This window comes from Panicum virgatum, chromosome 8N, assembly GCF_016808335.1.
Source record: "Panicum virgatum strain AP13 chromosome 8N, P.virgatum_v5, whole genome shotgun sequence".
Taxonomy (NCBI): Eukaryota; Viridiplantae; Streptophyta; class Magnoliopsida; order Poales; family Poaceae; genus Panicum; species Panicum virgatum.
The window spans coordinates 13,906,226-13,933,852 of record NC_053152.1 but is presented as its reverse complement, the minus strand read 5'-3'; the positions used below and the strand labels follow the sequence as shown (position 1 = coordinate 13,933,852).

Genomic DNA, 27,627 nt, shown 5'->3' with positions numbered 1-27,627 from the left:
GGCGGTGAGGATGCCCGACTGCGGGGAAAGGCGCTACGGAAGGAGTTGACTTTTTTTTTTCGAACCGGTATTGAGGGGGTGTGTAACCAGTCGTACAGTCGTAGTGGGTAATTTCTAGCAGCTCCAAGTTTTGAGCTCCAAGTTTTGGTGGTCTCTTCACGTGCTTCAGGTTTTCAGTGGAGTAGAGCTGGTATTTGGTGGAGTAGAGTGGAGTAGATTATGGTGTTTGGATAATTTTTTGTGGAGTTCCAGCTAAGAGCACCTCTTCAGGTGCTCCAGTTTTTTAATGGAGTGGAGCTAGTATTTGGTGGAGTGGAGTGGAGTAGGTTATAGTGTTTGGATAAATTTTTGTGGAGTAGAGCTAAATTTGGTGGAGTGGAGTGCTCCCAAACACCCCCAAACTCATCAGCTTCTAGATTGTGCTTTGAATCAAAAAAATAAATCCAGATTGTGCTTCTTGTTCTAGTCCGGTCTCGAAACATGATTTGCCAACGGGGAACCTCAAGCATCGCCGAGTGCCGCCCCGAGGGCGCCGTGTTGGGGACGCCACCTTCGCCCATCGCCGAAGGCAGTCAACTGCGAGCAAGGAAGCGGAAGAAATGGCGAAGCGAACTACGAAGGCGAAGAGGACGCGCCCGAAGGCACTAGAGTGAAGGGTGGAGTGCAAAGGCAGGTCCCGCCCGGAGAGAAGCGAAGAGGCGGCGCGCAAGGCGAAGGGACGTATGGCGAGACGGTTCCGAGAGCCTCTTCGACGAGGCAGCAAAGACCCTGATCGCGAATGGGCGCGAAGAGAGGCAGGCCCACTGTCAGAAATCTGTACGGAGTGTCGTGTCCAGCTGTAATTCCACTACTTTGTGTGAATGTTGTAACATTACGAGATTACCCTAGGAATATTCCCAGATATTGGCAGTTAGGGGGTAGTTAAGGGATTTTAGCCAGAGAGTAGGTGAGCCATTGGGTTATAAATACCCTCTGTAACTGTGTGAGAGAGATTCAATGCAGAGCAATTACGCTGTCGCTTTGATTTTCGTGATGTCATTGTGTTCATTATTTCTCTCTCGAGGATTCGCCTTCTACGACCCGGGCTGTAGCGATCTCATCATCCCGGAGAGTACGGTACACCAACACGCCGCCCTGACGCCATTCGCGCTCCGCCTCGCGAAGCACCTCGCCGCCGCCAGCTGCGGCGCTAACCCGGCCTTCTCGCCGCTGTCCGTCTACGCGGCGCTCGCGCTGGTCGCTGCGGGCGCGCGCGGCCGCACGCTCCAGGAGATCCTGGCCGCCCTCGGCGCACGCTCCCGCGATGAGCTCGCCGTGCTCGTTGCCGCCGTGGTACGGAGCGCGATCGCGGACCAGTCGCGGTCGGGCGGCCCGGCCGTCGCGAACGCGACGGGCATGTGGCACGATGCTACGTGCGTGATCCGGCCGGGCTTCCGCGACGCCGCCGCCGCTTCCTACAAGGCCGAGACGCGCGCTGTCGACTTTCGCAATGAGGTACGTACATTGCTTTATATTTATATATATATATGTGTGTGTACACGCAATTCTCGATTTTTCTTGGTATCCAACACTTGTATTCGTTCATGAATTCGTCGAGATTCGTCTAATTTGTGCAGCCGGAGAAAGCAGTCTGCCAAATCAACAGCTGGGTGGCCGCGGCCACGAACAACCTCATCGACTCCATCCTCGCTCCGGCATCGCTTGAGAAAAACACGAGCCTCGTCCTCGCCAACGCCATCTACTTCAAGGGCAAGTGGGACGAGCCCTTCGACAAGGCCGACACCGTCGTGGACAAGTTCTACCGCCTCGACGGCATCGCCGCCGCCGGCGCGCGCTTCATGCGTTCACGGTCGAGCCAGTTCATCAGCGTTCGCGACGGGCTGAAGGTGCTCAAGCTCCCGTACGAATCGTCGCCGCCGCTGCGGCCGTGGCATCAGGGACTGGGTCCGGGAGGCTGGCCCAACGCGACGGCTGCTGGCCAACAAGTCTCGCGGTACTCCATGTACGTCTTCCTGCCGGACGAGCGCGACGGCCTGCCGGACCTCGTCGACAGGATCACGACCATGCCGGGGTTCTGGCGCTACCGCCTGCCGGAGACGCGGGTGCCCGTCGGAGAGTTCAGGCTGTCCAAGTTCAAGCTTTCCTTCTCGGGTAGCCTAACGGGCGTCCTCAGGGACGGCATGGGGATCAGAGCCGCCTTGGACGCTGGACAGGCCGACCTGTCCGACATGGCGGTGGTGGACGAGGACGACGGCTCCGGCATGCCGTTGTTCGCCGACGAGGTCTGCCACAAGGCGGTGATCGAGGTGAACGAAGAGGGCACCGAGGCGGCGGCAGCCACCTTCATGTTGTGCGGCGCTACATGCCCGCCGGGGCCACCGAGGAGAGTGGACTTCGTCGCCGACCACCCCTTCACGTTCTTTGTCGTCGAGGAGGTGTCCGAAGCAATCTTGTTTGTCGGGCATGTCCTTGACCCAACAAAATACTAGTTGATTACCACCAGGTGTCCTATGACCGGTATAAAACCTAGAACTTTGTCAATCAGAAAGATAGTCTCGGTAGCGTTTAAGGGTGTTATGATGGATCAATGTATACACAGGTTTTTCACTCTGATGGATAGATGCTATGTTAGCATCTGTCTAAGGGGTGGATCTACATGGTTTGCCGGGTAGCAAATCCAGACCAATCCAGGCAGTCTACATTTTAAAAAGCATAACTTTCCAACCTCCCATTGCCGATCAGCGCCCGTGCGTGACTTCATCAATCAGAAAATATATTAGCCTCTGATTGGATTGCATCGGTTCACCAGCGATTGGACTGCATCTGTTGTATCAACCTTAGAAATCTTTGAAATTTGCAAATTAATGAAACTATATTTTTTTTGCGGGTAAATTAATGAAACTATTATGCTGAGAAATTTGCAAATTTGGGGGTAATCTCTATTTATCGTAGAAATCTTAGCTTAGAGTAACTCCAAAAGCTTAGGTATAATCTTAGCCAAATTTAAAATTTTAGATGGTCCGTAAAAAAATAGAGGACTTCATAATTCTCACGCAGCGCGGGGATGGAGTGGAGGGGCAGGGAGGGCGCGTGGGAGGGAGACGGCGAGTGGGAGCAGCTCGGGAAAAATGCCTATCGGAGGGGAGCATGCCAGATAGAGGCCTATGGAAAAACCGTAGTTCGGCAAGTGCCAAGGGGTTTGCCGAGTGCAATCTTTCGGGCACTCGGCAAATAATCTATTTGCCAAGTGCCAAGGAAAAAACACATGGCAAAAAAAAGACACTCCGCAAACAAGGTTGTTTGCCAAGTGCCAAGGGGTGTGCACTCGGCAAACAGTCCATTCCTGAATTTTTTAAAAATTTTAAAAATAGCAAACAATGTCTAAAAATTATGAGATTTGGCAAGATGTCATAATATCATATGTGTAGGTTGTGGGAAAAATTGAGGAGGTTTCGCTCACTTTGTCACGTATGTTGCTTACAAACCGAAACATCTCCGAAGAAGAATCATAGAGTTGAGAAGGATCTGATAAGATTTGGAGTCAAATTGATGGTTGAATTGTTGTTTGAGTTCAAAACTTTTTATATAGGTAATCGACAACATGGATTGCTTAATGTGAAATTTCGGTAATTTTTCGGGTCCATCTAGTATTTTTAATTTTTTCGCTTAATTTCTTTGCCGAGTGTATTTAATTTGGAAATAAAGATATACTCGACAAAGTCTCTCCGATAAATTTTGAATTTGAATTTTCGGAGTGTTTCAAACAACCTCGGATGAAGAAACTCAATGTTGTAAATCTCGAAAAGTTAAGAAACTTTGTAGTTCATAACTTTTTTATTTGAATTCATTTAGAATTTTGAATATATGTTTGAATTTCTCAAATTTAAAATTCAAATTTTGCAAATGACTTCGGATCAAAAAAACTTACAACATCAAAGTTGTAGATCTCGAAAAGTTATGAAACTTTGTAGTTCAATATTTTTTTATTTGAATTCTCTTAGGACCTCAAACAAGCAATTTAATCTTAGGTTAGTATAATATGTAGAGAATCAAAACAGAATCTAGGCACAGGTGACCAGGGGTGGAGTGATAGAGGAGGCTACGAGCGAAGCAAGAGATCATGGGTTTAAATCATAGCAGCCGCGTAGCGACACGATTTTACACAAAATAATACATGACGTTAGATGACTAGTGTGGTTCCTGGGAAAAAAATATTTTTTTTGCTATTTTTAAACACTATTTTTCTGATCCGATCCGAAATATTTGCCGAGTGCCTTCCGGCTCACAGCAAAGGTTTTGCCGAGTGCCCGAAAAAAAAAACACTCGGCAAAGATGGCTTCACCGTCACTTTTTTTGCCACGTCCGGTTTACCCTGCACTCAGGCAAACCCTTTGTCGATTGCAAAAAGGTCTTTGCCGAGTGTATTCAGCGCTCGGCAAAGCGCGCCAGTGTCCGGTAGCGAGGAGAGATGGAGAGACTGTTGGATTTATTTTTTTTCCAGTGTTTTTCATTTTTACAAATCCGAGTGAATTTTGCTATAGGCTCTTTGAGTTGCCTTAGATTGAACCAAACGCCGATTCCAATTCTATTGCACCCGCAGGAGTCCTTTCCTATAACTAGGTGGAAATAAAAAGCGCAATTTCCAAACAAGGTGTGTATCGGGTTTCCTAATAAAAGGTTAGGTGTAAACACGAGGTATGGTATGGACCGTATGGTATTATTCAGGAGGGATACTGGATCTCTCCGAGAACTAGCGAAGACTCCACGAGCTGTGAGCCTGTGACTCAGGAGGGATACTGGATCTCTCCGAGAACTAGCGAAGACTCCACGAGCTGTGAGCCTGTGACCGTGTTGCTGTTGTCCATGGCGCGCAAGCGGCCAAGGACACGCAGGTCCAACAGCGCCGTTCTGACGGCGCTCTCGCTCTGCCTCACCAAGCACCTCGCCCCCGCCGAGGGAGACGGCAGTGACTCGAACCTCGTCTTCTCGCCGGCGTCCATCTACGCCACGCTGGCGCTGCTCGCTGCGGGCGCCCGCGGCGGCACGCTCCAAGAGCTCCTGGACGCGCTGGGCGGGGGGTCCCGCGACGACCTCGCGGCGTTCGCCCGCCGCGTCGCGGAGCGCGCGCTCGCGGACCGGTCGTGCTCGTCGGGCCGTGGGCCGGCCGTCGCGTTCGCGTGCGGCGCGTGGCACGACGCCGCGTGGGCGCCGCGGCCGGAGTTCCGCGACGCCGCCGCCGCGGCCTACAAGGCCGAGGCCCGCGCCGTCGACTTCAGCAACGAGGTGAGGTCACCGAACATGCAAACGCATGAACTCATCTACTCAAAATCATCATCATCCTAATCCCTTTTTGATTCATATGAATGCATGAATTGAAATTATGGAGAATTTGTTTTCTTTTGTCGTGAAGCCCGAGAAGGCAGTTAACGTGATCAACGGCGGCGTGGCGGCAGCCACCAACAACCACATCGATTCGATCCTAGATTCGAGTTCAGTGAACGCGCTCACGAACCTCGTCGTCGCCAGCGCCATCTACTTCAAGGGCAAGTGGGAGGCACCGTTCACCAAGTCCAACACCAGGGTGGACAAGTTCCACCGCCTCGACGGCAGCTTCGCCGACGTGCCCTTCATGCGCTCGTGGCGGAGCCAGCTCGTCGCCGTCCGCAACGGGTACAAGGTGCTCAAGCTCCCATACAAATCACCAGCTCCGGCGCCGCCGCCGCCATCGACACAGCGTAGGAGGGCATCGCAAAGCAAGGCTGCTGATGAGCCCGACAAGGCTGCCGGTGAGCTCCCGAGGTACTCCATGTGCATCTTCCTGCCGGACGAACGCGACGGCCTTGCTGGCCTGGTCGCCAAGATCGCGTCCGGCCCTGGGTTCTGCTACTACCGCCTGCCGACCGAACGTGTCCAGGTCGGCGACTTCCGGCTGCCCAAGTTCAAGCTCTCCGCCTCCGGCAGCGTAATGCAGGCCCTGAGAGACGACATGGGGATCACTTCTGCTTTCGTTGCCGGCGAAGCGGACCTGTCCGGCATGGCCAAGCGCGACGGCGACGAAGCCGGCACGCTGCTGCACGTGGGGGACGTGCGCCACAAGGCGGTGCTCGAGGTGAACGAGGAAGGTGTGGCGGTCGCCACCAGCAGCTATATGCTCTGCGGGGCTAGTGCGGTAATGACAGATCAGCAGAAGACGGTGGATTTCGTCGCTGACCACCCGTTTGTGTTCTTTGTGATCGAGGAGGTGTCGCGAGCAATCCTCTTTGTTGGCCGTGTCCTCGACCCTTCAATTTAAGGGTTATGAGTTATGACCTTTTGTGATACTTCAGAATACTCTAGGGTTCTATATAATTGTCTCTCTCCTAGAATTGCTTGGTGACTTTGGTCCACGTTCCTCATCGATATGTGCACAATTGAGCCCTGTTGTTCTACTTCTATATCTACATCCATCACACATATGTTTGACATGAAATGAGCAGATGACATGACGAGGGGGGCAGGTCCACTAGTGTCCAAGGTGTGTGGTTTTTGGGTTTATTTAATCTAGGTCTGAGTTAGAAAATATGTTTCTTGTTATCACCCTAGCTTAATTTCAGATCAGATTGATCATGTTTCACTTTTGTATTTCCTTTTTTTTGGAATCACATAGGAAATTAGGCTTGGTAACTAGCAACCTATCAACTTTTTGCTTATTTTATTGGGTAGATATTAAAATTTTAGGTTGCTTTTTTTGAAGAGATTTTTTTTCATGCTAGAGTGTCACACCCGGTTTTAAGGACAAAACCGAATGCATATCTATTTGTATGCTAGGATCAAGTTCTATACATATAGAGACATTATAAGTGAATAATCAGTAACAATATCATGAAAAAGAAAGTTAAAACAATTATAGAGTATCAGAGTTATACAACGTATCCTGGAAACGAAGGCTTCAAAACTTCACAAGCAATCGACCGGGGTTGCGTACGCCTAGAACTCAGCATCATTTTCAAAATACTTCTTATACCTTCTCCTTCTGAGTAGCAGTAAGTAAGGGTGAGCACACTTATGGTTGGTACTCAACAAGGCCACAAGAAATAACCAGAATATGATTTATATCCATCTTTAAGTTCATTTACTATGTGAGGGTCCAAGCCGCTCATAACCGTGAGCATGGCTGATATATCAGTTTTCAGTTTGCAGAGATTGTACACTTTCACCAAAATTTGCGTATAAGCTCCGAAGAACTTTGAACCCAACCACGCTGTGCTAGCTGACACAATATCACACTTCTGAGGTGTGATTGCATAGGGATGCTACGAGGCCTTTATAAAGATTCCCTAACAAGTAACAACCCGTTAAGATTTCAAGGCAAAGCAGAGCATAAACCTCCCTCATGGTCAGCACCTTAGCAAAGGCTGCTACCCCAAGAAGACCAGGCTATATCTCATTGATGCATCCCCTCTTGCCCTTTCGGTAAGACTGTCACAAGCTAGACTGTCTAGTTAATTAGCCAAGACCAGAGCCATATAGTATTGTGGTTGTATTGTTTTTCTGGGTGGTTCTCCATGTTCCAATTAAAATATATGATCTTGTAAATAAGCATAGATAGAAAGATGATTAGGGTCACTTGACTTTCTCCAATGAAAAGCGACTCTTACTATCTCCAACTCTTGGTCATACAAAGCTTCTTGATTCTTCAAGCTTTGAACAACTATCCTTCTACTCCAAGCAAACATCGGGCAACATACAAAGCAAACAACAAGTATAGCTAAGAACAGTACACCAAACAAAAGAGAGATTTTAAAAGAACGCACTAAATGATAGGGCTCGCTGCTATGGTAACGACAGCGCAAGAAACACGAAAAAACAAAGCTACGGTTGAAAAAATACAACTATCGAAAGATTTGTATTATAAAAGAAAAACAAAAGAACTATAAACTTTATTTATTTTAATTACAAACCACATGTGAAGGACATTTAAAAGAAATATCCTTAGATTGCATTTATAAAATCGAAATAAAACTTAGTCAAATTTAATATATAATTATCTATATAGAAACTACTAATTAAACAATTAATTAGAGAACAAATATGTGAGAGCATCTAAACACATAACTTTATGATTTGGTTGAACTAAGAAAATTATAACTACAACACATTTGAATTGATATTAATCAAGCTAACATTATTTATGAAAACTGGAGTAAACATCTAATTAGTTTTTAATCAGAAAAACTAGACTAGATATTATTAATCAAATTAAATTTATATTTAATTTCAAAACAGGAACTGCGGCACAACGACACTACTAAACGATAGCTTACGCTAAGAGAAAACTAACGCAACAAGAACAGATCGAAACTGAGCTAAAACGTAGAAACTATGGACTAAACAGTGACCTATTTGCGATTACCTATAGATTGTGAGGGCTAGCAAAAAAAATTTGCAAGACACAGAAAACTGTGTTCATAGAGGATAACAAGGTGGTAAAGCTATCACACATGTTGCAAGGATCACGTGGGCGCAAGAATCATCGAAAATGGAGTTAAAACAGAAAAGTTATGGCCAAAACAAGGCTTTAGGGGCTTATTTGTAAAAAAATTTAAAAGGAAAAGAGCTCTGGTGAAGAAACTGAGGGCTAAAACGAGATGGTACTGTATTTGGGGGTGTGTAGGACCTGGTCGAATTCCTCAACCCGTCTTCGAGACTTTCGAAACCAGTTGGCTAGGTTAGAGATTCACTGTCCTGGGTCATTCATTGCAGCAAATGAACCCCAACACCGGGAAAGCGGGATGGTACTGTATTAGCTAGAGAGTCTTGGTTGTGGGTTGAGTCTCGAGGCGGTGGCCACCGTCCTGTAGCCCGAGTCAGTAAATGTACAAGCTCTGCAGAGTTAAAACTATATGTATAGCCACATATTCGGTCATGTACAACTCTTGATCCGGTTTCACTTTCATAGAGTAGTGTTATTTGATTTCTGCCTCCCTCTAGTGATGATTTCCTGTCTGGGGCAGTTGAGGTGCGAGGAGTGGGAGTTCTTGCATCGACTTGGTGGTTTTGGAAGGTGTGTATTAATTCGGGGACCTAGAATGCCAGGACGGCCCAGTGACGATGAAGATCAAGCCCGACGACGATGGATGTAACTAGGATGGCCCGTGCTACGCTCGAGTTTGCCTATGGAGGAGAGACACCAAGATGAAGAACGCCCAGAAGCTTAGCTACCTCTTTTGTTTTCTGTTTGTTTCGCATTAGCCCAAGAGGCTTGTATCAGAATTTGTACTACAAATCCTTTGGATTTATGTAATAAATAAATCTATGTTTGTATTTAATATGTTGTATGACTGTGATATGTAATTCATTAGTTGTGTGTGTGATAGCTACTGATTCAGGGACTATCACAACGATGCAAGGAGTTGGGTTCTCATTTTTGAAACCCAGTTCATTTTACGGTGGCACCGTTCAGACAAAGGTCATACTCCTTCATCACGACCTTGTACTGCATCGTGTTGCGGATATCAATGTTGGTCCCGAATGGCAGTGTCATCACCGCATGATCAAGGTTAACGACATATGCATGTTTCGAAACAAATTTTTTTTTTTACTTCTTGATGGTTTTAGAAAAAGTGAGCCTGGAACAAAGCTTTGATCCTAAACCCTAAATCGCAAGATTAGTTTTCAGGTGTCGAGTTCCATGCTCGATTTTTTTTTTTTTTTTTTTGCGATGCATGGGATGTCTTTTCTTGATGTCGCAGCAAGAGATATTTGTTGCATAGTCTTTTCTTGATGTTATATAAGGTATTATAGGATGTTTCAAATATCTGAAAAAATTGTGATTCCCACCAGAGAAAGGAAGGATTTGGAATGTTGCAAGAAATATCTCTATTTGTTGAGGTGGGAATTTACTACTCTTAGAATCAGACATGGATGAGCTATTATTTTACCATATATTTTGGATGTTGCAAAGCGGAATTTTAATGTTGCGCACTATGTTTCCCTATGCTGCAACGGACCATCGGACAGCCGAGCGCTAGCAGCACGGTATGAAATATACGACGGCAGACAGTGTCAGGGGCATCTATTTATCACCTTCTGCGATTTCTGCAGCTATCGCAAGCGGATGGGCGCGTCCGCGCGCGCCAGCGGCTCAGAAAAATTGCTGAGCCTTATTGGATCGGAGGCCCATTTGTTAGCTTGGTAGCTTGAGCGTAGAAACATAGTTTTGTTTAGATTTTTTTGTAGTTTTGAAATATTGTAAATTGTTTCAAACTGATCTGAGTCTATTTGAATTGTTGGAAACAATTTTAAATGTTTTGCAGTTTGAAACAATTTTTACAGTTCTTTGGAAACTTTTGTAATTGTTCAATTCGAATAGATCACAACAATGCTGAAAGTTTTGAAAATACAAATTAAACAATATGTAAATCTATATGGCTAGAAGAAAAGGAGACCATCCAGCGCTCGGCGCATCCTTGCTGGCCACGTGCCTTCTGCGCCTTGCTGCCGACCATCCGCAGACTGCGTCCATCGTACGCGCGGCGAATAGAGACCCACGCAAGGGCTGCGAGAGGCCTACGCGTCGTCCATGTCCGCCAACCAATTCGTCTCCGCCTGGTTCGCCTCGCTTGGATGGCCTTCTCCATCTCCTCTCACCCTCTCTCTCCGCGCACCCCATCCTCAGGCCCAGAACCCGTCCTCTGTACACAGGCTTATGTGTCGCCGGCAATGGAGGTCGAATGCTCCTCCTCGCTCACCCCTCCGTACCAAGTAAGTACCCTTAAGCGGTCGTCCCCGTTGAGTTCAAGGCCATGCTCTCACCCTAATTCTGCCTGCCGCAGATGTCGGCATCAAATCTAGTTTTCCCTAGTGGCGGCGGCCTCAATGCTCAAGGCAGATATGGAGGATGGTGCTGGTGTCTGGCGCCTACGGACCTTGCGTCTGGGTCAGGTCCGAGTCCGTCACTCTGTCTCTTCCCACACCCCCTGCCCGGCGGCCCCTTGCTCCAATGTTCTGCTTGCCTATCTAATGTTCGGTCTCCCCCTCCCCATCTCCCACTAGGGGACTGAGATAGATAGATCTTAATTCTCTCCTTTCTTACAAATTAGTTTGGGGTGATTCTTACAAATTAGTTTGGGATGATTTCGTATAAACACACGAATCTTTCCCTTTATATTTTTGAGGTGTGGTTTTTTCCCTGGACGTAGTAATCATATGTCCATACCAAATAGCTAGATGGACCAGCTGATGGCTTTATTGATTATATCTAATTCATAAATATGCTTCTGTATGAACCTTGCTGTACATTCAAAGTGCAAGCTGATTAAGATATGTTCTGATTAATATGTGTTATGCTTTTGAGCTTCTAGATGAACATGTCATGAACCTCTCACCTCTGTACACCGCATCTAATAACATGGTGAGTACCATTGGGGTATGTGCTGATTATAATCTGTAGCTTGCCAATTCAGTTGTGCAGGTATTTGAGAGCGTGGAGCTACCGGCTGGGTTATCCACTGTACTGTCGTGAGGACACACTAAATTTTGTGACACCCCTTTTGCTAAGTAATATTTGAGCCTCCCTTCATGATGATGTTTCTATAATCAGTGATTAATATTCATGGTGGCCTGCTGAGTATAGCATTACCAACATTATATCAATTTGACTGCCAGTAATTTTGTACACTGAATTTTTGCATAATAACCTCTTATTCATTTCTAGATCTTATTTTACATGGACTATCTGGATAGATATGCCTGTGAGTTTGGCATACATCCATCTATAATCAGCACTTTCATGATTTGTGAACTCATTAATCAGCAGGCTTTCTCCCTTTTTTGATCCTCCATAAATGGGTGAGTGGCAATGCTTGCATATTGTTTGTCCAAAGGTCATGAATCCATCTGTTTTGCAAGCCTATATGAATTTCTAAAACATCAACGAAACTATGATGCTCTTTGCATATTCATAATTTATCTAAATTAAAGAAGAGGAAAAAAACTCTATCATCAAACATTTCACAGTTTCCGGTTCTTACCAAGTTATTTTTTTTATCTTAGTCCACCTTATGTTCAGGATTTAGCAGGCAAAGTGAACTCTTGATTCTTTCATTTGCCCTCCTTGCAATGACATTCCTTACTGGTCGTTTGTTAGTCCTCCATGGTACAATTGCATTTGGTGCATTCAGGTGCGCCACTCTAGAGTCTGGACTGGCCAAACTGGAACACAGCGACTTGCCGGCAGAATAGAGGCAAGGCAAGAGGAGGTCATCTTAACATCCACTCCTTCAACTGCTACTTCTGGCAGAACAAAAAGGTTGCATTCTCCTGTGACCTCTTGCATCTTGACCTCAATAATCTGTTTAGTTGTTTGTGCAATGTTTGATTTGACTGATAATACTAAGAAAAACATGTGATGTACACTAATTGCCATATATAAGCTACTGCAGTATAATACTAATAGAACTCCTTAGGCAATTGATTTGATGCTAATTAGTTATGAGTGGCTTTGTTTAATTCTGCAAATGTTCTTATTAGAATGCAGAATTTCTTTCCCGTACAGCAATTTGTTGCTTGGTTAAAATAATGAAAGACAGATTATCAAAATGGTTGATGGAAACCTGTAAACCATAAGAATGCTCATGAGTTTGCTACGGGTCTGTAAAGCAGGTGTGCTCGAGCATGCTGTAATCCCTGGTGAGGCACCTTAGAGTCAATGGTGTGAATTGAGCTGCAGAAATGTAGTTATGTACTTATGTACTTATGTCATAGTGGATTACTATTATGCCTATCTATGCATCATAAACAAACTAAATAAATTGGCTATTCTGTACATTGATATGAAATGATGCTTGAGGCGCCCGACTGTGCAGCAACCATAGGCAGCTATGCGCTTTATTCTTATTGATTATTAAATTAAATCATTATGGATTTTATTACATATCTTTCTTTGCAGACTTTTACCCCATGAATTGCAATCCCAATGAGCAAGAACCATGAACAAGTTCCCTTTTTTTAAAAAAGAATTTCAGGTTAGCTATGAAATTGGTATGTGGTATTAGTTTTGCCTTTCATTCTAAAAGTTTGGCCCTTTGGATCAAAGGTTCCTTTCCTTTCCTTTTCTTTTCACTTCTCATTGTTGGCTGCCATGCAAGTTCTTTGGTTTTAGGAAGTGAGGTGGTACTCTTAGTTTTCTTTAATATTCCAAACAACTATAAATATGAGACAATGATATAAATTTTTTTATCTCTGTACCAAAAGTATCAATATCGTCTCATGCATGTTGTCTCTTCAACAAATCGAGTATTAATTTATTTTCAGGTATCAGAGGAGACTAACCAACTATGAATGGCCTGGTGCGCAACCTAAAGACTTGTACTTATGCCGCTATTTGTGCTTTTATTATTAACATTTGTAGTTGATCTATCTTTGTTTTGTCTCTACGATGAATGATTGCATGGCTTGCCAACATCTTTGAGCTCTATGGTTGTTGCAACTTGATACCTATGTGTACTGTATATCAGTTTGGCCTACCATAAAAAAAACTTGCTTTTTGTTATTTGAACTGTTTGACTTTGCTGCGGACGAACCGCCACAGAGCGGCCTTCGCACGCCAATATTCCTAGTTCCTAATGTTCCCAAAAAATTTGGAACTATTCTGAATGTTTTGCATCATTCGGAATTAATCAAAATAGTTTTGCACCATTCGGAATTGTTCAGAACTATTCAGAATGTTTCCAAAAGTCAAAATGATTGGAACATTCTAACTGCTCCGATTTCTACGAACGATTTATGGCCCTGGGCCCGGCCAATGAGGAAGAACCAGCAGATAAAAAAAAATCACGTTTTATATATGTGAGCCGTACTCATGCATGCAAGAGTGGACCTGCGTTCTGTGGACCGACCGCATGCAGAGTAGGCCGGCGTCTGCTCTTCTGAGACAGGTCGTATTCTAGCAGAGTAGGCCGGCGTCTGCTCTTCTGAGACAGGTCGTATTCTAGCGACGCTAGCGACAAATAGATTTACCCGGCAGTGTCGGTCTCCAACTCTCGATCCATGTCCATCTGGGCACGCTAGTTTACAGTCGACCGTAGGGAGGTTCCTGCGGTCGATTTTCAGACATATAATTTTTTTTCTTTATAGTAACCTTTTGTCATTTAGTAATAAAAAAAGTTCAAAAAAATTTAACACAAAATTTAGAGAGAGAAAATTTTTCAAGAAAAATTCAAGAGATAGAAAAAAAATTCGAGAAAATTTTTGGACAGATAGAAAAGTAACAAGAAAGTTTTGATAAAAAGAATTGAAAATATTTTTTGAGTCTAAATAAAAAAAATGAGAAAAAATTTTACATCCTAAACAAAAAACTTTTTGCATCCAAAAGAAAAGAAAAAAAGTAAAAATATCGGCTTCGGCCGACGGCGAGCGCGCCGCCGCTCCCCGCTGCGCCTTCCCGCCGCCGTGCCGCCCGGCTTCCTGGCCGGCGGCGAGCGCGCCGCCGCTCCTTGCCGCTACACCCCGCTGCAGCCCCGCCGCCGCCCCCGCCGCTGACCCGCCCCACCGCTGGCCCGCCGCTCCGCGGCCTCCCCGCCGCATCTTCCCAACGCCGCCCCGCCACCCCGAGGTTGGCCCACCGCACCGCTGACCCGCCGCCCCGCGGCCTCCCCGCCGCATATTTCCAACGACGCCCCGCCACCCTGAGGTTGGCCCGCCGCCACTCCGCCCCAAGGTGGGCCCGTCGCCGGCCGACCACCATGGATCTGGCTTGGGTGGAGGCGCGTGAGGAAAGGTGGATCTGGCTTGGGTGCGTGAGGAGGAAAGAAGGGGAGCAGAACCGCAGAGGAAAGGTGGGTGCGTGAGGAAGAAAAGAAGGGAAGCAGAGTCTAGCGAGTGGGATCAACCGTGAGATTAGAAAATTATGGTCGCATGAATATTCAGTATCGGGATCTTCGTCTAATCGTCTCGGGCTCGCTATGTGCCAATGTCGAATATCTTACAAGGTCAAGTATAGAGTCATAGTCACATACGCCGATCTATTGTAGAGAATATAAAGGGCCTGTTTGGGAGCACTCCACTCTCAAAACAATCACTTCATTCCATCAACTCCACTCCACCACTTGTAGTTCATTCTGTTTGGGTATTCTGTGGCTCCACTCCACAATTTTAAAAAGCCAGCCCAATTCCTTTCACCCCACCAGCCCAACAGTCAACCGCTATCGAGTTCACTGCTTTAGAGAGGATGCGTAGGGTATCGTCCCTATCTCCTCGTGCCCTAGGCTTATGTATGTGAAAAAGCTAACAATGAAATTAGGTGGAAATTTTATTCTCATCCGTGAGGGCAGTGGCGGAGCCAGGGGTATGCCCCCGTATGCCTAGGCATACCCAAGATTTAAAGGAAAGTACTAATATGTATTCATAGATATATACTACTGCTTCCGTCTTACAAAGAGTGTAGTTTTAGAAAATTTCAGACACATTACTCATTCAATGAAATGATTTTGTTACCCCTAATTACTTCTATCAATTGTGATAGAAAACCGTGTTATTTATTTGGTTTTTCATATCCTCAATGCATGCATACACATTGGAACTAGAAAAATAATATATACTAAATAGTTGATTGGCACTATATTATATACAAACTTATGGTCCCAGTTCAACAAAGCCCAACAAGAAAACCCAAAATACAAAAGAATCGCTCTCTCTCTCTATCTTTACTTGCGGCTCGCCCCTGTCCCCCTGGCTTCATGTCCGCCCCAATGCGCCTCCGACCCTCGGCTCTCAGCCCTTGGCCCTCCGCCTGTCCCCAGACCGGCATCCGACAGTTCGTCTCCCACCTCCCGACCTCCTCATATCGGCAACGGCAACTCCGCCAGTGGCAGACCGCAGCCGCCTCGCCGCCCTAGTGCCAACGCCCCAGCACCAGCACGAAGGAGGCCGCCACTAGTTATTATTATGGATTTGTTATGGCCGGTATAACTTAATCGTTCATTATATTGCATATTAACTTCGATTTTTTTATGTTTGGCATATCCAGTCACAAATTTTTGGCTCCGCCACTGCGTGAGGCTTCATCTCGGCCCATCTAAATTCCACTCACTTCCACGCGGGCCCGCGTGTCGTTCTTCTACCTCCACTCCACCTTTCCTCTTTCTCCTCCGTGACTCCACTCCACCTGGTGGGCGCCGCCTCTTCCTCCTCCCTGATGGGCGCCGCCCCCTCCCTGCTTCTCCGCGGCTGTGGGCGTCGGAGCTGCGAGCTCTCCGATGCGAGCTAGCGGGACCGTAGGCGCCTTCTTGGGCGGGGCCGCCGAGCTCCACCAGCGGGAGGGGCGAGCTCCTCCGCCGTGCCCTCATGGGACTGTAGGCGCCGGATTGGGCGGGCGAGCAGAAGGCCCCCTGCTTGAGGAGGAAGGGCGCGTGAGGAGGTCCAGGGGAACGGGGACGGCAGCGCCCTCCGCGACGACGGCGCGACAGTGGCGAGCTCCACGGGAGGGAGCAGCGAGCACCTCCGCAGCCATGGGCGTGGGAGCTGCGAGCTCCTTTGCCACGGGCGGGTAGGCGGAAGGGCCCCTGCTTGAGGAGGAAGGCCGTGCGGGAGGTGGACGGGGATGGGTACGGCGGCGCCCTCTGCCGCGGCGGCGCGCTGGCGGCGAGCCCCGGTGACGACGGCGACTGGAGAGCGTGGCGGCGGCCATGATGCGATGCTACGAGGGAAGCGCAGCGACGGGGAATGGCAGTGGCGGTGAGGATGCCCGACTGCGGGGAAAGGCGCTACGGAAGGAGTTGACTTTTTTTTTTCGAACCGGTATTGAGGGGGTGTGTAACCAGTCGTACAGTCGTAGTGGGTAATTTCTAGCAGCTCCAAGTTTTGAGCTCCAAGTTTTGGTGGTCTCTTCACGTGCTTCAGGTTTTCAGTGGAGTAGAGCTGGTATTTGGTGGAGTAGAGTGGAGTAGATTATGGTGTTTGGATAATTTTTTGTGGAGTTCCAGCTAAGAGCACCTCTTCAGGTGCTCCAGTTTTTTAATGGAGTGGAGCTAGTATTTGGTGGAGTGGAGTGGAGTAGGTTATAGTGTTTGGATAAATTTTTGTGGAGTAGAGCTAAATTTGGTGGAGTGGAGTGCTCCCAAACACCCCCAAACTCATCAGCTTCTAGATTGTGCTTTGAATCAAAAAAATAAATCCAGATTGTGCTTCTTGTTCTAGTCCGGTCTCGAAACATGATTTGCCAACGGGGAACCTCAAGCATCGCCGAGTGCCGCCCCGAGGGCGCCGTGTTGGGGACGCCACCTTCGCCCATCGCCGAAGGCAGTCAACTGCGAGCAAGGAAGCGGAAGAAATGGCGAAGCGAACTACGAAGGCGAAGAGGACGCGCCCGAAGGCACTAGAGTGAAGGGTGGAGTGCAAAGGCAGGTCCCGCCCGGAGAGAAGCGAAGAGGCGGCGCGCAAGGCGAAGGGACGTATGGCGAGACGGTTCCGAGAGCCTCTTCGACGAGGCAGCAAAGACCCTGATCGCGAATGGGCGCGAAGAGAGGCAGGCCCACTGTCAGAAATCTGTACGGAGTGTCGTGTCCAGCTGTAATTCCACTACTTTGTGTGAATGTTGTAACATTACGAGATTACCCTAGGAATATTCCCAGATATTGGCAGTTAGGGGGTAGTTAAGGGATTTTAGCCAGAGAGTAGGTGAGCCATTGGGTTATAAATACCCTCTGTAACTGTGTGAGAGAGATTCAATGCAGAGCAATTACGCTGTCGCTTTGATTTTCGTGATGTCATTGTGTTCATTATTTCTCTCTCGAGGATTCGCCTTCTACGACCCGGGCTGTAGCGATCTCATCATCCCGGAGAGTACGGTACACCAACACGCCGCCCTGACGCCATTCGCGCTCCGCCTCGCGAAGCACCTCGCCGCCGCCAGCTGCGGCGCTAACCCGGCCTTCTCGCCGCTGTCCGTCTACGCGGCGCTCGCGCTGGTCGCTGCGGGCGCGCGCGGCCGCACGCTCCAGGAGATCCTGGCCGCCCTCGGCGCACGCTCCCGCGATGAGCTCGCCGTGCTCGTTGCCGCCGTGGTACGGAGCGCGATCGCGGACCAGTCGCGGTCGGGCGGCCCGGCCGTCGCGAACGCGACGGGCATGTGGCACGATGCTACGTGCGTGATCCGGCCGGGCTTCCGCGACGCCGCCGCCGCTTCCTACAAGGCCGAGACGCGCGCTGTCGACTTTCGCAATGAGGTACGTACATTGCTTTATATTTATATATATATATGTGTGTGTACACGCAATTCTCGATTTTTCTTGGTATCCAACACTTGTATTCGTTCATGAATTCGTCGAGATTCGTCTAATTTGTGCAGCCGGAGAAAGCAGTCTGCCAAATCAACAGCTGGGTGGCCGCGGCCACGAACAACCTCATCGACTCCATCCTCGCTCCGGCATCGCTTGAGAAAAACACGAGCCTCGTCCTCGCCAACGCCATCTACTTCAAGGGCAAGTGGGACGAGCCCTTCGACAAGGCCGACACCGTCGTGGACAAGTTCTACCGCCTCGACGGCATCGCCGCCGCCGGCGCGCGCTTCATGCGTTCACGGTCGAGCCAGTTCATCAGCGTTCGCGACGGGCTGAAGGTGCTCAAGCTCCCGTACGAATCGTCGCCGCCGCTGCGGCCGTGGCATCAGGGACTGGGTCCGGGAGGCTGGCCCAACGCGACGGCTGCTGGCCAACAAGTCTCGCGGTACTCCATGTACGTCTTCCTGCCGGACGAGCGCGACGGCCTGCCGGACCTCGTCGACAGGATCACGACCATGCCGGGGTTCTGGCGCTACCGCCTGCCGGAGACGCGGGTGCCCGTCGGAGAGTTCAGGCTGTCCAAGTTCAAGCTTTCCTTCTCGGGTAGCCTAACGGGCGTCCTCAGGGACGGCATGGGGATCAGAGCCGCCTTGGACGCTGGACAGGCCGACCTGTCCGACATGGCGGTGGTGGACGAGGACGACGGCTCCGGCATGCCGTTGTTCGCCGACGAGGTCTGCCACAAGGCGGTGATCGAGGTGAACGAAGAGGGCACCGAGGCGGCGGCAGCCACCTTCATGTTGTGCGGCGCTACATGCCCGCCGGGGCCACCGAGGAGAGTGGACTTCGTCGCCGACCACCCCTTCACGTTCTTTGTCGTCGAGGAGGTGTCCGAAGCAATCTTGTTTGTCGGGCATGTCCTTGACCCAACAAAATACTAGTTGATTACCACCAGGTGTCCTATGACCGGTATAAAACCTAGAACTTTGTCAATCAGAAAGATAGTCTCGGTAGCGTTTAAGGGTGTTATGATGGATCAATGTATACACAGGTTTTTCACTCTGATGGATAGATGCTATGTTAGCATCTGTCTAAGGGGTGGATCTACATGGTTTGCCGGGTAGCAAATCCAGACCAATCCAGGCAGTCTACATTTTAAAAAGCATAACTTTCCAACCTCCCATTGCCGATCAGCGCCCGTGCGTGACTTCATCAATCAGAAAATATATTAGCCTCTGATTGGATTGCATCGGTTCACCAGCGATTGGACTGCATCTGTTGTATCAACCTTAGAAATCTTTGAAATTTGCAAATTAATGAAACTATATTTTTTTTGCGGGTAAATTAATGAAACTATTATGCTGAGAAATTTGCAAATTTGGGGGTAATCTCTATTTATCGTAGAAATCTTAGCTTAGAGTAACTCCAAAAGCTTAGGTATAATCTTAGCCAAATTTAAAATTTTAGATGGTCCGTAAAAAAATAGAGGACTTCATAATTCTCACGCAGCGCGGGGATGGAGTGGAGGGGCAGGGAGGGCGCGTGGGAGGGAGACGGCGAGTGGGAGCAGCTCGGGAAAAATGCCTATCGGAGGGGAGCATGCCAGATAGAGGCCTATGGAAAAACCGTAGTTCGGCAAGTGCCAAGGGGTTTGCCGAGTGCAATCTTTCGGGCACTCGGCAAATAATCTATTTGCCAAGTGCCAAGGAAAAAACACATGGCAAAAAAAAGACACTCCGCAAACAAGGTTGTTTGCCAAGTGCCAAGGGGTGTGCACTCGGCAAACAGTCCATTCCTGAATTTTTTAAAAATTTTAAAAATAGCAAACAATGTCTAAAAATTATGAGATTTGGCAAGATGTCATAATATCATATGTGTAGGTTGTGGGAAAAATTGAGGAGGTTTCGCTCACTTTGTCACGTATGTTGCTTACAAACCGAAACATCTCCGAAGAAGAATCATAGAGTTGAGAAGGATCTGATAAGATTTGGAGTCAAATTGATGGTTGAATTGTTGTTTGAGTTCAAAACTTTTTATATAGGTAATCGACAACATGGATTGCTTAATGTGAAATTTCGGTAATTTTTCGGGTCCATCTAGTATTTTTAATTTTTTCGCTTAATTTCTTTGCCGAGTGTATTTAATTTGGAAATAAAGATATACTCGACAAAGTCTCTCCGATAAATTTTGAATTTGAATTTTCGGAGTGTTTCAAACAACCTCGGATGAAGAAACTCAATGTTGTAAATCTCGAAAAGTTAAGAAACTTTGTAGTTCATAACTTTTTTATTTGAATTCATTTAGAATTTTGAATATATGTTTGAATTTCTCAAATTTAAAATTCAAATTTTGCAAATGACTTCGGATCAAAAAAACTTACAACATCAAAGTTGTAGATCTCGAAAAGTTATGAAACTTTGTAGTTCAATATTTTTTTATTTGAATTCTCTTAGGACCTCAAACAAGCAATTTAATCTTAGGTTAGTATAATATGTAGAGAATCAAAACAGAATCTAGGCACAGGTGACCAGGGGTGGAGTGATAGAGGAGGCTACGAGCGAAGCAAGAGATCATGGGTTTAAATCATAGCAGCCGCGTAGCGACACGATTTTACACAAAATAATACATGACGTTAGATGACTAGTGTGGTTCCTGGGAAAAAAATATTTTTTTTGCTATTTTTAAACACTATTTTTCTGATCCGATCCGAAATATTTGCCGAGTGCCTTCCGGCTCACAGCAAAGGTTTTGCCGAGTGCCCGAAAAAAAAAACACTCGGCAAAGATGGCTTCACCGTCACTTTTTTTGCCACGTCCGGTTTACCCTGCACTCAGGCAAACCCTTTGTCGATTGCAAAAAGGTCTTTGCCGAGTGTATTCAGCGCTCGGCAAAGCGCGCCAGTGTCCGGTAGCGAGGAGAGATGGAGAGACTGTTGGATTTATTTTTTTTCCAGTGTTTTTCATTTTTACAAATCCGAGTGAATTTTGCTATAGGCTCTTTGAGTTGCCTTAGATTGAACCAAACGCCGATTCCAATTCTATTGCACCCGCAGGAGTCCTTTCCTATAACTAGGTGGAAATAAAAAGCGCAATTTCCAAACAAGGTGTGTATCGGGTTTCCTAATAAAAGGTTAGGTGTAAACACGAGGTATGGTATGGACCGTATGGTATTATTCAGGAGGGATACTGGATCTCTCCGAGAACTAGCGAAGACTCCACGAGCTGTGAGCCTGTGACTCAGGAGGGATACTGGATCTCTCCGAGAACTAGCGAAGACTCCACGAGCTGTGAGCCTGTGACCGTGTTGCTGTTGTCCATGGCGCGCAAGCGGCCAAGGACACGCAGGTCCAACAGCGCCGTTCTGACGGCGCTCTCGCTCTGCCTCACCAAGCACCTCGCCCCCGCCGAGGGAGACGGCAGTGACTCGAACCTCGTCTTCTCGCCGGCGTCCATCTACGCCACGCTGGCGCTGCTCGCTGCGGGCGCCCGCGGCGGCACGCTCCAAGAGCTCCTGGACGCGCTGGGCGGGGGGTCCCGCGACGACCTCGCGGCGTTCGCCCGCCGCGTCGCGGAGCGCGCGCTCGCGGACCGGTCGTGCTCGTCGGGCCGTGGGCCGGCCGTCGCGTTCGCGTGCGGCGCGTGGCACGACGCCGCGTGGGCGCCGCGGCCGGAGTTCCGCGACGCCGCCGCCGCGGCCTACAAGGCCGAGGCCCGCGCCGTCGACTTCAGCAACGAGGTGAGGTCACCGAACATGCAAACGCATGAACTCATCTACTCAAAATCATCATCATCCTAATCCCTTTTTGATTCATATGAATGCATGAATTGAAATTATGGAGAATTTGTTTTCTTTTGTCGTGAAGCCCGAGAAGGCAGTTAACGTGATCAACGGCGGCGTGGCGGCAGCCACCAACAACCACATCGATTCGATCCTAGATTCGAGTTCAGTGAACGCGCTCACGAACCTCGTCGTCGCCAGCGCCATCTACTTCAAGGGCAAGTGGGAGGCACCGTTCACCAAGTCCAACACCAGGGTGGACAAGTTCCACCGCCTCGACGGCAGCTTCGCCGACGTGCCCTTCATGCGCTCGTGGCGGAGCCAGCTCGTCGCCGTCCGCAACGGGTACAAGGTGCTCAAGCTCCCATACAAATCACCAGCTCCGGCGCCGCCGCCGCCATCGACACAGCGTAGGAGGGCATCGCAAAGCAAGGCTGCTGATGAGCCCGACAAGGCTGCCGGTGAGCTCCCGAGGTACTCCATGTGCATCTTCCTGCCGGACGAACGCGACGGCCTTGCTGGCCTGGTCGCCAAGATCGCGTCCGGCCCTGGGTTCTGCTACTACCGCCTGCCGACCGAACGTGTCCAGGTCGGCGACTTCCGGCTGCCCAAGTTCAAGCTCTCCGCCTCCGGCAGCGTAATGCAGGCCCTGAGAGACGACATGGGGATCACTTCTGCTTTCGTTGCCGGCGAAGCGGACCTGTCCGGCATGGCCAAGCGCGACGGCGACGAAGCCGGCACGCTGCTGCACGTGGGGGACGTGCGCCACAAGGCGGTGCTCGAGGTGAACGAGGAAGGTGTGGCGGTCGCCACCAGCAGCTATATGCTCTGCGGGGCTAGTGCGGTAATGACAGATCAGCAGAAGACGGTGGATTTCGTCGCTGACCACCCGTTTGTGTTCTTTGTGATCGAGGAGGTGTCGCGAGCAATCCTCTTTGTTGGCCGTGTCCTCGACCCTTCAATTTAAGGGTTATGAGTTATGACCTTTTGTGATACTTCAGAATACTCTAGGGTTCTATATAATTGTCTCTCTCCTAGAATTGCTTGGTGACTTTGGTCCACGTTCCTCATCGATATGTGCACAATTGAGCCCTGTTGTTCTACTTCTATATCTACATCCATCACACATATGTTTGACATGAAATGAGCAGATGACATGACGAGGGGGGCAGGTCCACTAGTGTCCAAGGTGTGTGGTTTTTGGGTTTATTTAATCTAGGTCTGAGTTAGAAAATATGTTTCTTGTTATCACCCTAGCTTAATTTCAGATCAGATTGATCATGTTTCACTTTTGTATTTCCTTTTTTTTGGAATCACATAGGAAATTAGGCTTGGTAACTAGCAACCTATCAACTTTTTGCTTATTTTATTGGGTAGATATTAAAATTTTAGGTTGCTTTTTTTGAAGAGATTTTTTTTCATGCTAGAGTGTCACACCCGGTTTTAAGGACAAAACCGAATGCATATCTATTTGTATGCTAGGATCAAGTTCTATACATATAGAGACATTATAAGTGAATAATCAGTAACAATATCATGAAAAAGAAAGTTAAAACAATTATAGAGTATCAGAGTTATACAACGTATCCTGGAAACGAAGGCTTCAAAACTTCACAAGCAATCGACCGGGGTTGCGTACGCCTAGAACTCAGCATCATTTTCAAAATACTTCTTATACCTTCTCCTTCTGAGTAGCAGTAAGTAAGGGTGAGCACACTTATGGTTGGTACTCAACAAGGCCACAAGAAATAACCAGAATATGATTTATATCCATCTTTAAGTTCATTTACTATGTGAGGGTCCAAGCCGCTCATAACCGTGAGCATGGCTGATATATCAGTTTTCAGTTTGCAGAGATTGTACACTTTCACCAAAATTTGCGTATAAGCTCCGAAGAACTTTGAACCCAACCACGCTGTGCTAGCTGACACAATATCACACTTCTGAGGTGTGATTGCATAGGGATGCTACGAGGCCTTTATAAAGATTCCCTAACAAGTAACAACCCGTTAAGATTTCAAGGCAAAGCAGAGCATAAACCTCCCTCATGGTCAGCACCTTAGCAAAGGCTGCTACCCCAAGAAGACCAGGCTATATCTCATTGATGCATCCCCTCTTGCCCTTTCGGTAAGACTGTCACAAGCTAGACTGTCTAGTTAATTAGCCAAGACCAGAGCCATATAGTATTGTGGTTGTATTGTTTTTCTGGGTGGTTCTCCATGTTCCAATTAAAATATATGATCTTGTAAATAAGCATAGATAGAAAGATGATTAGGGTCACTTGACTTTCTCCAATGAAAAGCGACTCTTACTATCTCCAACTCTTGGTCATACAAAGCTTCTTGATTCTTCAAGCTTTGAACAACTATCCTTCTACTCCAAGCAAACATCGGGCAACATACAAAGCAAACAACAAGTATAGCTAAGAACAGTACACCAAACAAAAGAGAGATTTTAAAAGAACGCACTAAATGATAGGGCTCGCTGCTATGGTAACGACAGCGCAAGAAACACGAAAAAACAAAGCTACGGTTGAAAAAATACAACTATCGAAAGATTTGTATTATAAAAGAAAAACAAAAGAACTATAAACTTTATTTATTTTAATTACAAACCACATGTGAAGGACATTTAAAAGAAATATCCTTAGATTGCATTTATAAAATCGAAATAAAACTTAGTCAAATTTAATATATAATTATCTATATAGAAACTACTAATTAAACAATTAATTAGAGAACAAATATGTGAGAGCATCTAAACACATAACTTTATGATTTGGTTGAACTAAGAAAATTATAACTACAACACATTTGAATTGATATTAATCAAGCTAACATTATTTATGAAAACTGGAGTAAACATCTAATTAGTTTTTAATCAGAAAAACTAGACTAGATATTATTAATCAAATTAAATTTATATTTAATTTCAAAACAGGAACTGCGGCACAACGACACTACTAAACGATAGCTTACGCTAAGAGAAAACTAACGCAACAAGAACAGATCGAAACTGAGCTAAAACGTAGAAACTATGGACTAAACAGTGACCTATTTGCGATTACCTATAGATTGTGAGGGCTAGCAAAAAAAATTTGCAAGACATAGAAAACTGTGTTCATAGAGGATAACAAGGTGGTAAAGCTATCACACATGTTGCAAGGATCACGTGGGCGCAAGAATCATCGAAAATGGAGTTAAAACAGAAAAGTTATGGCCAAAACAAGGCTTTAGGGGCTTATTTGTAAAAAAATTTAAAAGGAAAAGAGCTCTGGTGAAGAAACTGAGGGCTAAAACGAGATTAAACCGAAACATAAGGGGTTAGCGTACAAAAACAGCAGTCCTGGACGGCGGGTTCAATTTTATAAAAGGTTAGGGTTTAAAATAGAAGAAAACAGGCTACCTTGTAAATACTTTTGAATACTGTTGGATCGCGGGTTTATTTTAGGAAAATAGAGGGTTCTTTTGCAAAAAGGGTAGGGTTGACCGGTACTTGGCTTGTTTGACTTGGATGAGGATCAAACGGGCAGGACAGGTCGGGGCGGTGGAGCGGCGGCACTGGGCACCGACGGTGACAGGGTGCGGCAGCGCATTGCCGGAAGTTCACCGACAAATCGTGAACTTGCGATTCCGGCCACGAAACGGCTCGGTTTGGCCTAGGAGGAAGCGGGCGACGCGACGAACGCAATGGGAGGCTCAGCTCGGCAAGGTGACACGGCGGAGCGGCAATTCGGCGGTGAGGAGCAGCCGGGTGTTAATCATGGTGCTAATCACGTGTTTAACTCGCTAATTATGGACCTAAGCGATGTCATTAGCGCTGATCGAGTTTGCATAGTAAACGTTGAATTAGCCGTGTTCAACCACATTTTTCTCCATTATTCAAGCCTCAAATCAAATTTCGTCCAAAACAAAAGTTGTAGATCTTCTCTTTCCCTACAACTTTTATTTTGGCCGAATTTCAAGTTCCTATATGAAATCTTGAGTTTCAATCGGTCAAAGTCGGGTCAAAAATCGCTCAAACGGGTTCACTGTGATCTCCTGTTCTCCCCTGTGCGCACCCATGCCGGCGAACTGGCAGCCGCTAGCGACGCCATGCATCGGCCGTCGCGGCAAACTTCTCCCTCCGTGCGCGTCGCCCTTATCCTTCGCGAGCACGGGAAGATTCTCCTCCCTTCTATCCCCTTCTCCTTCCTCGCGCTCAAGCCGAGGCCGACGCGAGCAGAGCTCGTCGCCGGCGCCCCTCCAGCCAAACCTCACCGACACGCTTTGTTTCCTCGCACCAAAACCTTCCTAGTCCTGCCCCGCACCTGTCCCGCCCCTCCACGAGCTCGATTGAGCCGTTCCCTGGCCGAATCGCGCTCGCCATCGCCGGCCGCTATTACCAATCTCGCTGGAGCTCCGCTCCTCTCATCGATCTCCCCTCTCCGACCACCCTCCGCCCAAACCGAGCCCTCGGTGAGCATCCACGCGCGTCCCTCATCCTTCCCGTTCTTTCCTCGCGCGAATCCCGCCTCGTCGGCGCGGGAACGTCGCCGCGCCGCCGGTGGCCGCACTGCATCCGCCGCCGCCAGCTGCGGGGTGCCCCTGCGCGGGCCCGTGGGCCGCCGCCGCGCGCCCCGGTGCTGCCGGACTCCCGTGGCCGCGGGCCAGCTCCACCCGCCGCGGGCCGGCCGCGCCGCCGCCACGGGAAGCCGCGCCGCCGCCGCGCCAGCCAGGGCTGGCCGTGCGCGTGTGCACGGACACAAAGCAGAGCTGGGGGTTGGTCCTCCCACTGACATGTGGGGCCTAGTTGTCAGCCCTCCTTTTTAGGTTATGTTTTCCAATTTCATCTATTTATTTTGGTTGTAAAATTTGAAAAATTATAGAAAAATGTAGAAAAATGCGAAAAATGCAAACTAAATTTTGTTGTGTTGCCTAAACCAAGACCTTCAGAGGAAAAATACTCATGCTTGTGAAATGTCACTTTTGCCCCTGCTAAATTTTGGTTTGTGTTTAAATTTATTTATTTAATACTGGTTGTTCTATTGCTCTAAAAATTATGAAATTTATGCAGTAGCTTACTCTTTATGTGTGTAGTTCACTGAAAATTTTTCATGTGCATAGCCTATGTACATGTTTGTGGATCTATTGTTGTTCAGTTTATTTTGCTAGGACAAAAATAAATGTTTTCTTTTTGCAATAAAAGTTAATAAATTTTTCTTGCATGTAATATCAATGTATTTTCATGCTAGTTAAATTTTGTTGCTTCATTCATGTCTGCAAGTTAAGTTCTTGCATGTGTTTCACTCCTAGCCGCAGTTTTTCTTTTTGCGTTGCCAAATAATCTTTCTTTCGGTAATATCATTGCATCATGAGAACTTGTATCATTTCATTGCACCATTTTTTAATTATTGCACGGAATCTTTTCATACGTGTAGACGCCATGAACGAAGCGGTCTACGAGCTGGTTGCTGAGCCGGTCCAGGAGCCGCAAGCAGGAGAACAGTAGGAGGACGCAGTCGAGGACACTCCCGAAGAAGTCGCTAACCCCGCTGACCTGCAAGGCAAGCCCCGGAGCATAACCCCTACTTTAAAATTTATGCAATGTGTTA

The 27,627-nt window shown here is 47.6% G+C and overlaps 4 protein-coding genes across 4 annotated transcripts; all 4 read left to right on the top strand.

The window, feature by feature from the left end:
* Positions 1 to 1,032: 1,032 nt before the first annotated feature.
* Positions 1,033 to 2,489, top strand: LOC120684810 (putative serpin-Z6A). Its single transcript, XM_039966682.1, has 2 exons — positions 1,033 to 1,494; positions 1,617 to 2,489. Exons 1-2 carry the CDS (start codon positions 1,033 to 1,035, stop codon positions 2,487 to 2,489), a joined length of 1,335 nt encoding a protein of 444 aa, XP_039822616.1.
* Positions 2,490 to 4,863: 2,374 nt separating this feature from the next.
* Positions 4,864 to 6,292, top strand: LOC120684809 (putative serpin-Z5). Its single transcript, XM_039966680.1, has 3 exons — positions 4,864 to 5,283; positions 5,411 to 5,721; positions 5,800 to 6,292. Exons 1-3 carry the CDS (start codon positions 4,864 to 4,866, stop codon positions 6,290 to 6,292), a joined length of 1,224 nt encoding a protein of 407 aa, XP_039822614.1.
* An 11,449-nt stretch (positions 6,293 to 17,741) lies between these two features.
* LOC120684808 (putative serpin-Z6A) lies at positions 17,742 to 19,198 on the top strand. Its single transcript, XM_039966679.1, has 2 exons — positions 17,742 to 18,203; positions 18,326 to 19,198. Exons 1-2 carry the CDS (start codon positions 17,742 to 17,744, stop codon positions 19,196 to 19,198), a joined length of 1,335 nt encoding a protein of 444 aa, XP_039822613.1.
* Positions 19,199 to 21,572: 2,374 nt separating this feature from the next.
* LOC120684807 (putative serpin-Z5) lies at positions 21,573 to 23,001 on the top strand. The gene is made up of 3 exons (XM_039966678.1): positions 21,573 to 21,992; positions 22,120 to 22,430; positions 22,509 to 23,001. Exons 1-3 carry the CDS (start codon positions 21,573 to 21,575, stop codon positions 22,999 to 23,001), a joined length of 1,224 nt encoding a protein of 407 aa, XP_039822612.1.
* Positions 23,002 to 27,627: the final 4,626 nt, after the last annotated feature.

Bases quoted from the DNA above. Each gene is read 5' to 3' on its own strand.
- LOC120684810 (XM_039966682.1), top strand. From the start codon at position 1,033: ATGTCATTGTGTTCATTATTTCTCTCTCGAGGATTCGCCTTCTACGAC. The intron at 1,495-1,616 runs GTACGTACATTG...TAATTTGTGCAG, and splicing joins CTGTCGACTTTCGCAATGAG to CCGGAGAAAGCAGTCTGCCA.
- LOC120684808 (XM_039966679.1), top strand. From the start codon at position 17,742: ATGTCATTGTGTTCATTATTTCTCTCTCGAGGATTCGCCTTCTACGAC. The intron at 18,204-18,325 runs GTACGTACATTG...TAATTTGTGCAG, and splicing joins CTGTCGACTTTCGCAATGAG to CCGGAGAAAGCAGTCTGCCA.
- LOC120684809 (XM_039966680.1), top strand. From the start codon at position 4,864: ATGGCGCGCAAGCGGCCAAGGACACGCAGGTCCAACAGCGCCGTTCTG. The intron at 5,284-5,410 runs GTGAGGTCACCG...TTTGTCGTGAAG, and splicing joins CCGTCGACTTCAGCAACGAG to CCCGAGAAGGCAGTTAACGT. The intron at 5,722-5,799 runs GCCATCGACACA...TGAGCTCCCGAG, and splicing joins CCAGCTCCGGCGCCGCCGCC to GTACTCCATGTGCATCTTCC.
- LOC120684807 (XM_039966678.1), top strand. From the start codon at position 21,573: ATGGCGCGCAAGCGGCCAAGGACACGCAGGTCCAACAGCGCCGTTCTG. The intron at 21,993-22,119 runs GTGAGGTCACCG...TTTGTCGTGAAG, and splicing joins CCGTCGACTTCAGCAACGAG to CCCGAGAAGGCAGTTAACGT. The intron at 22,431-22,508 runs GCCATCGACACA...TGAGCTCCCGAG, and splicing joins CCAGCTCCGGCGCCGCCGCC to GTACTCCATGTGCATCTTCC.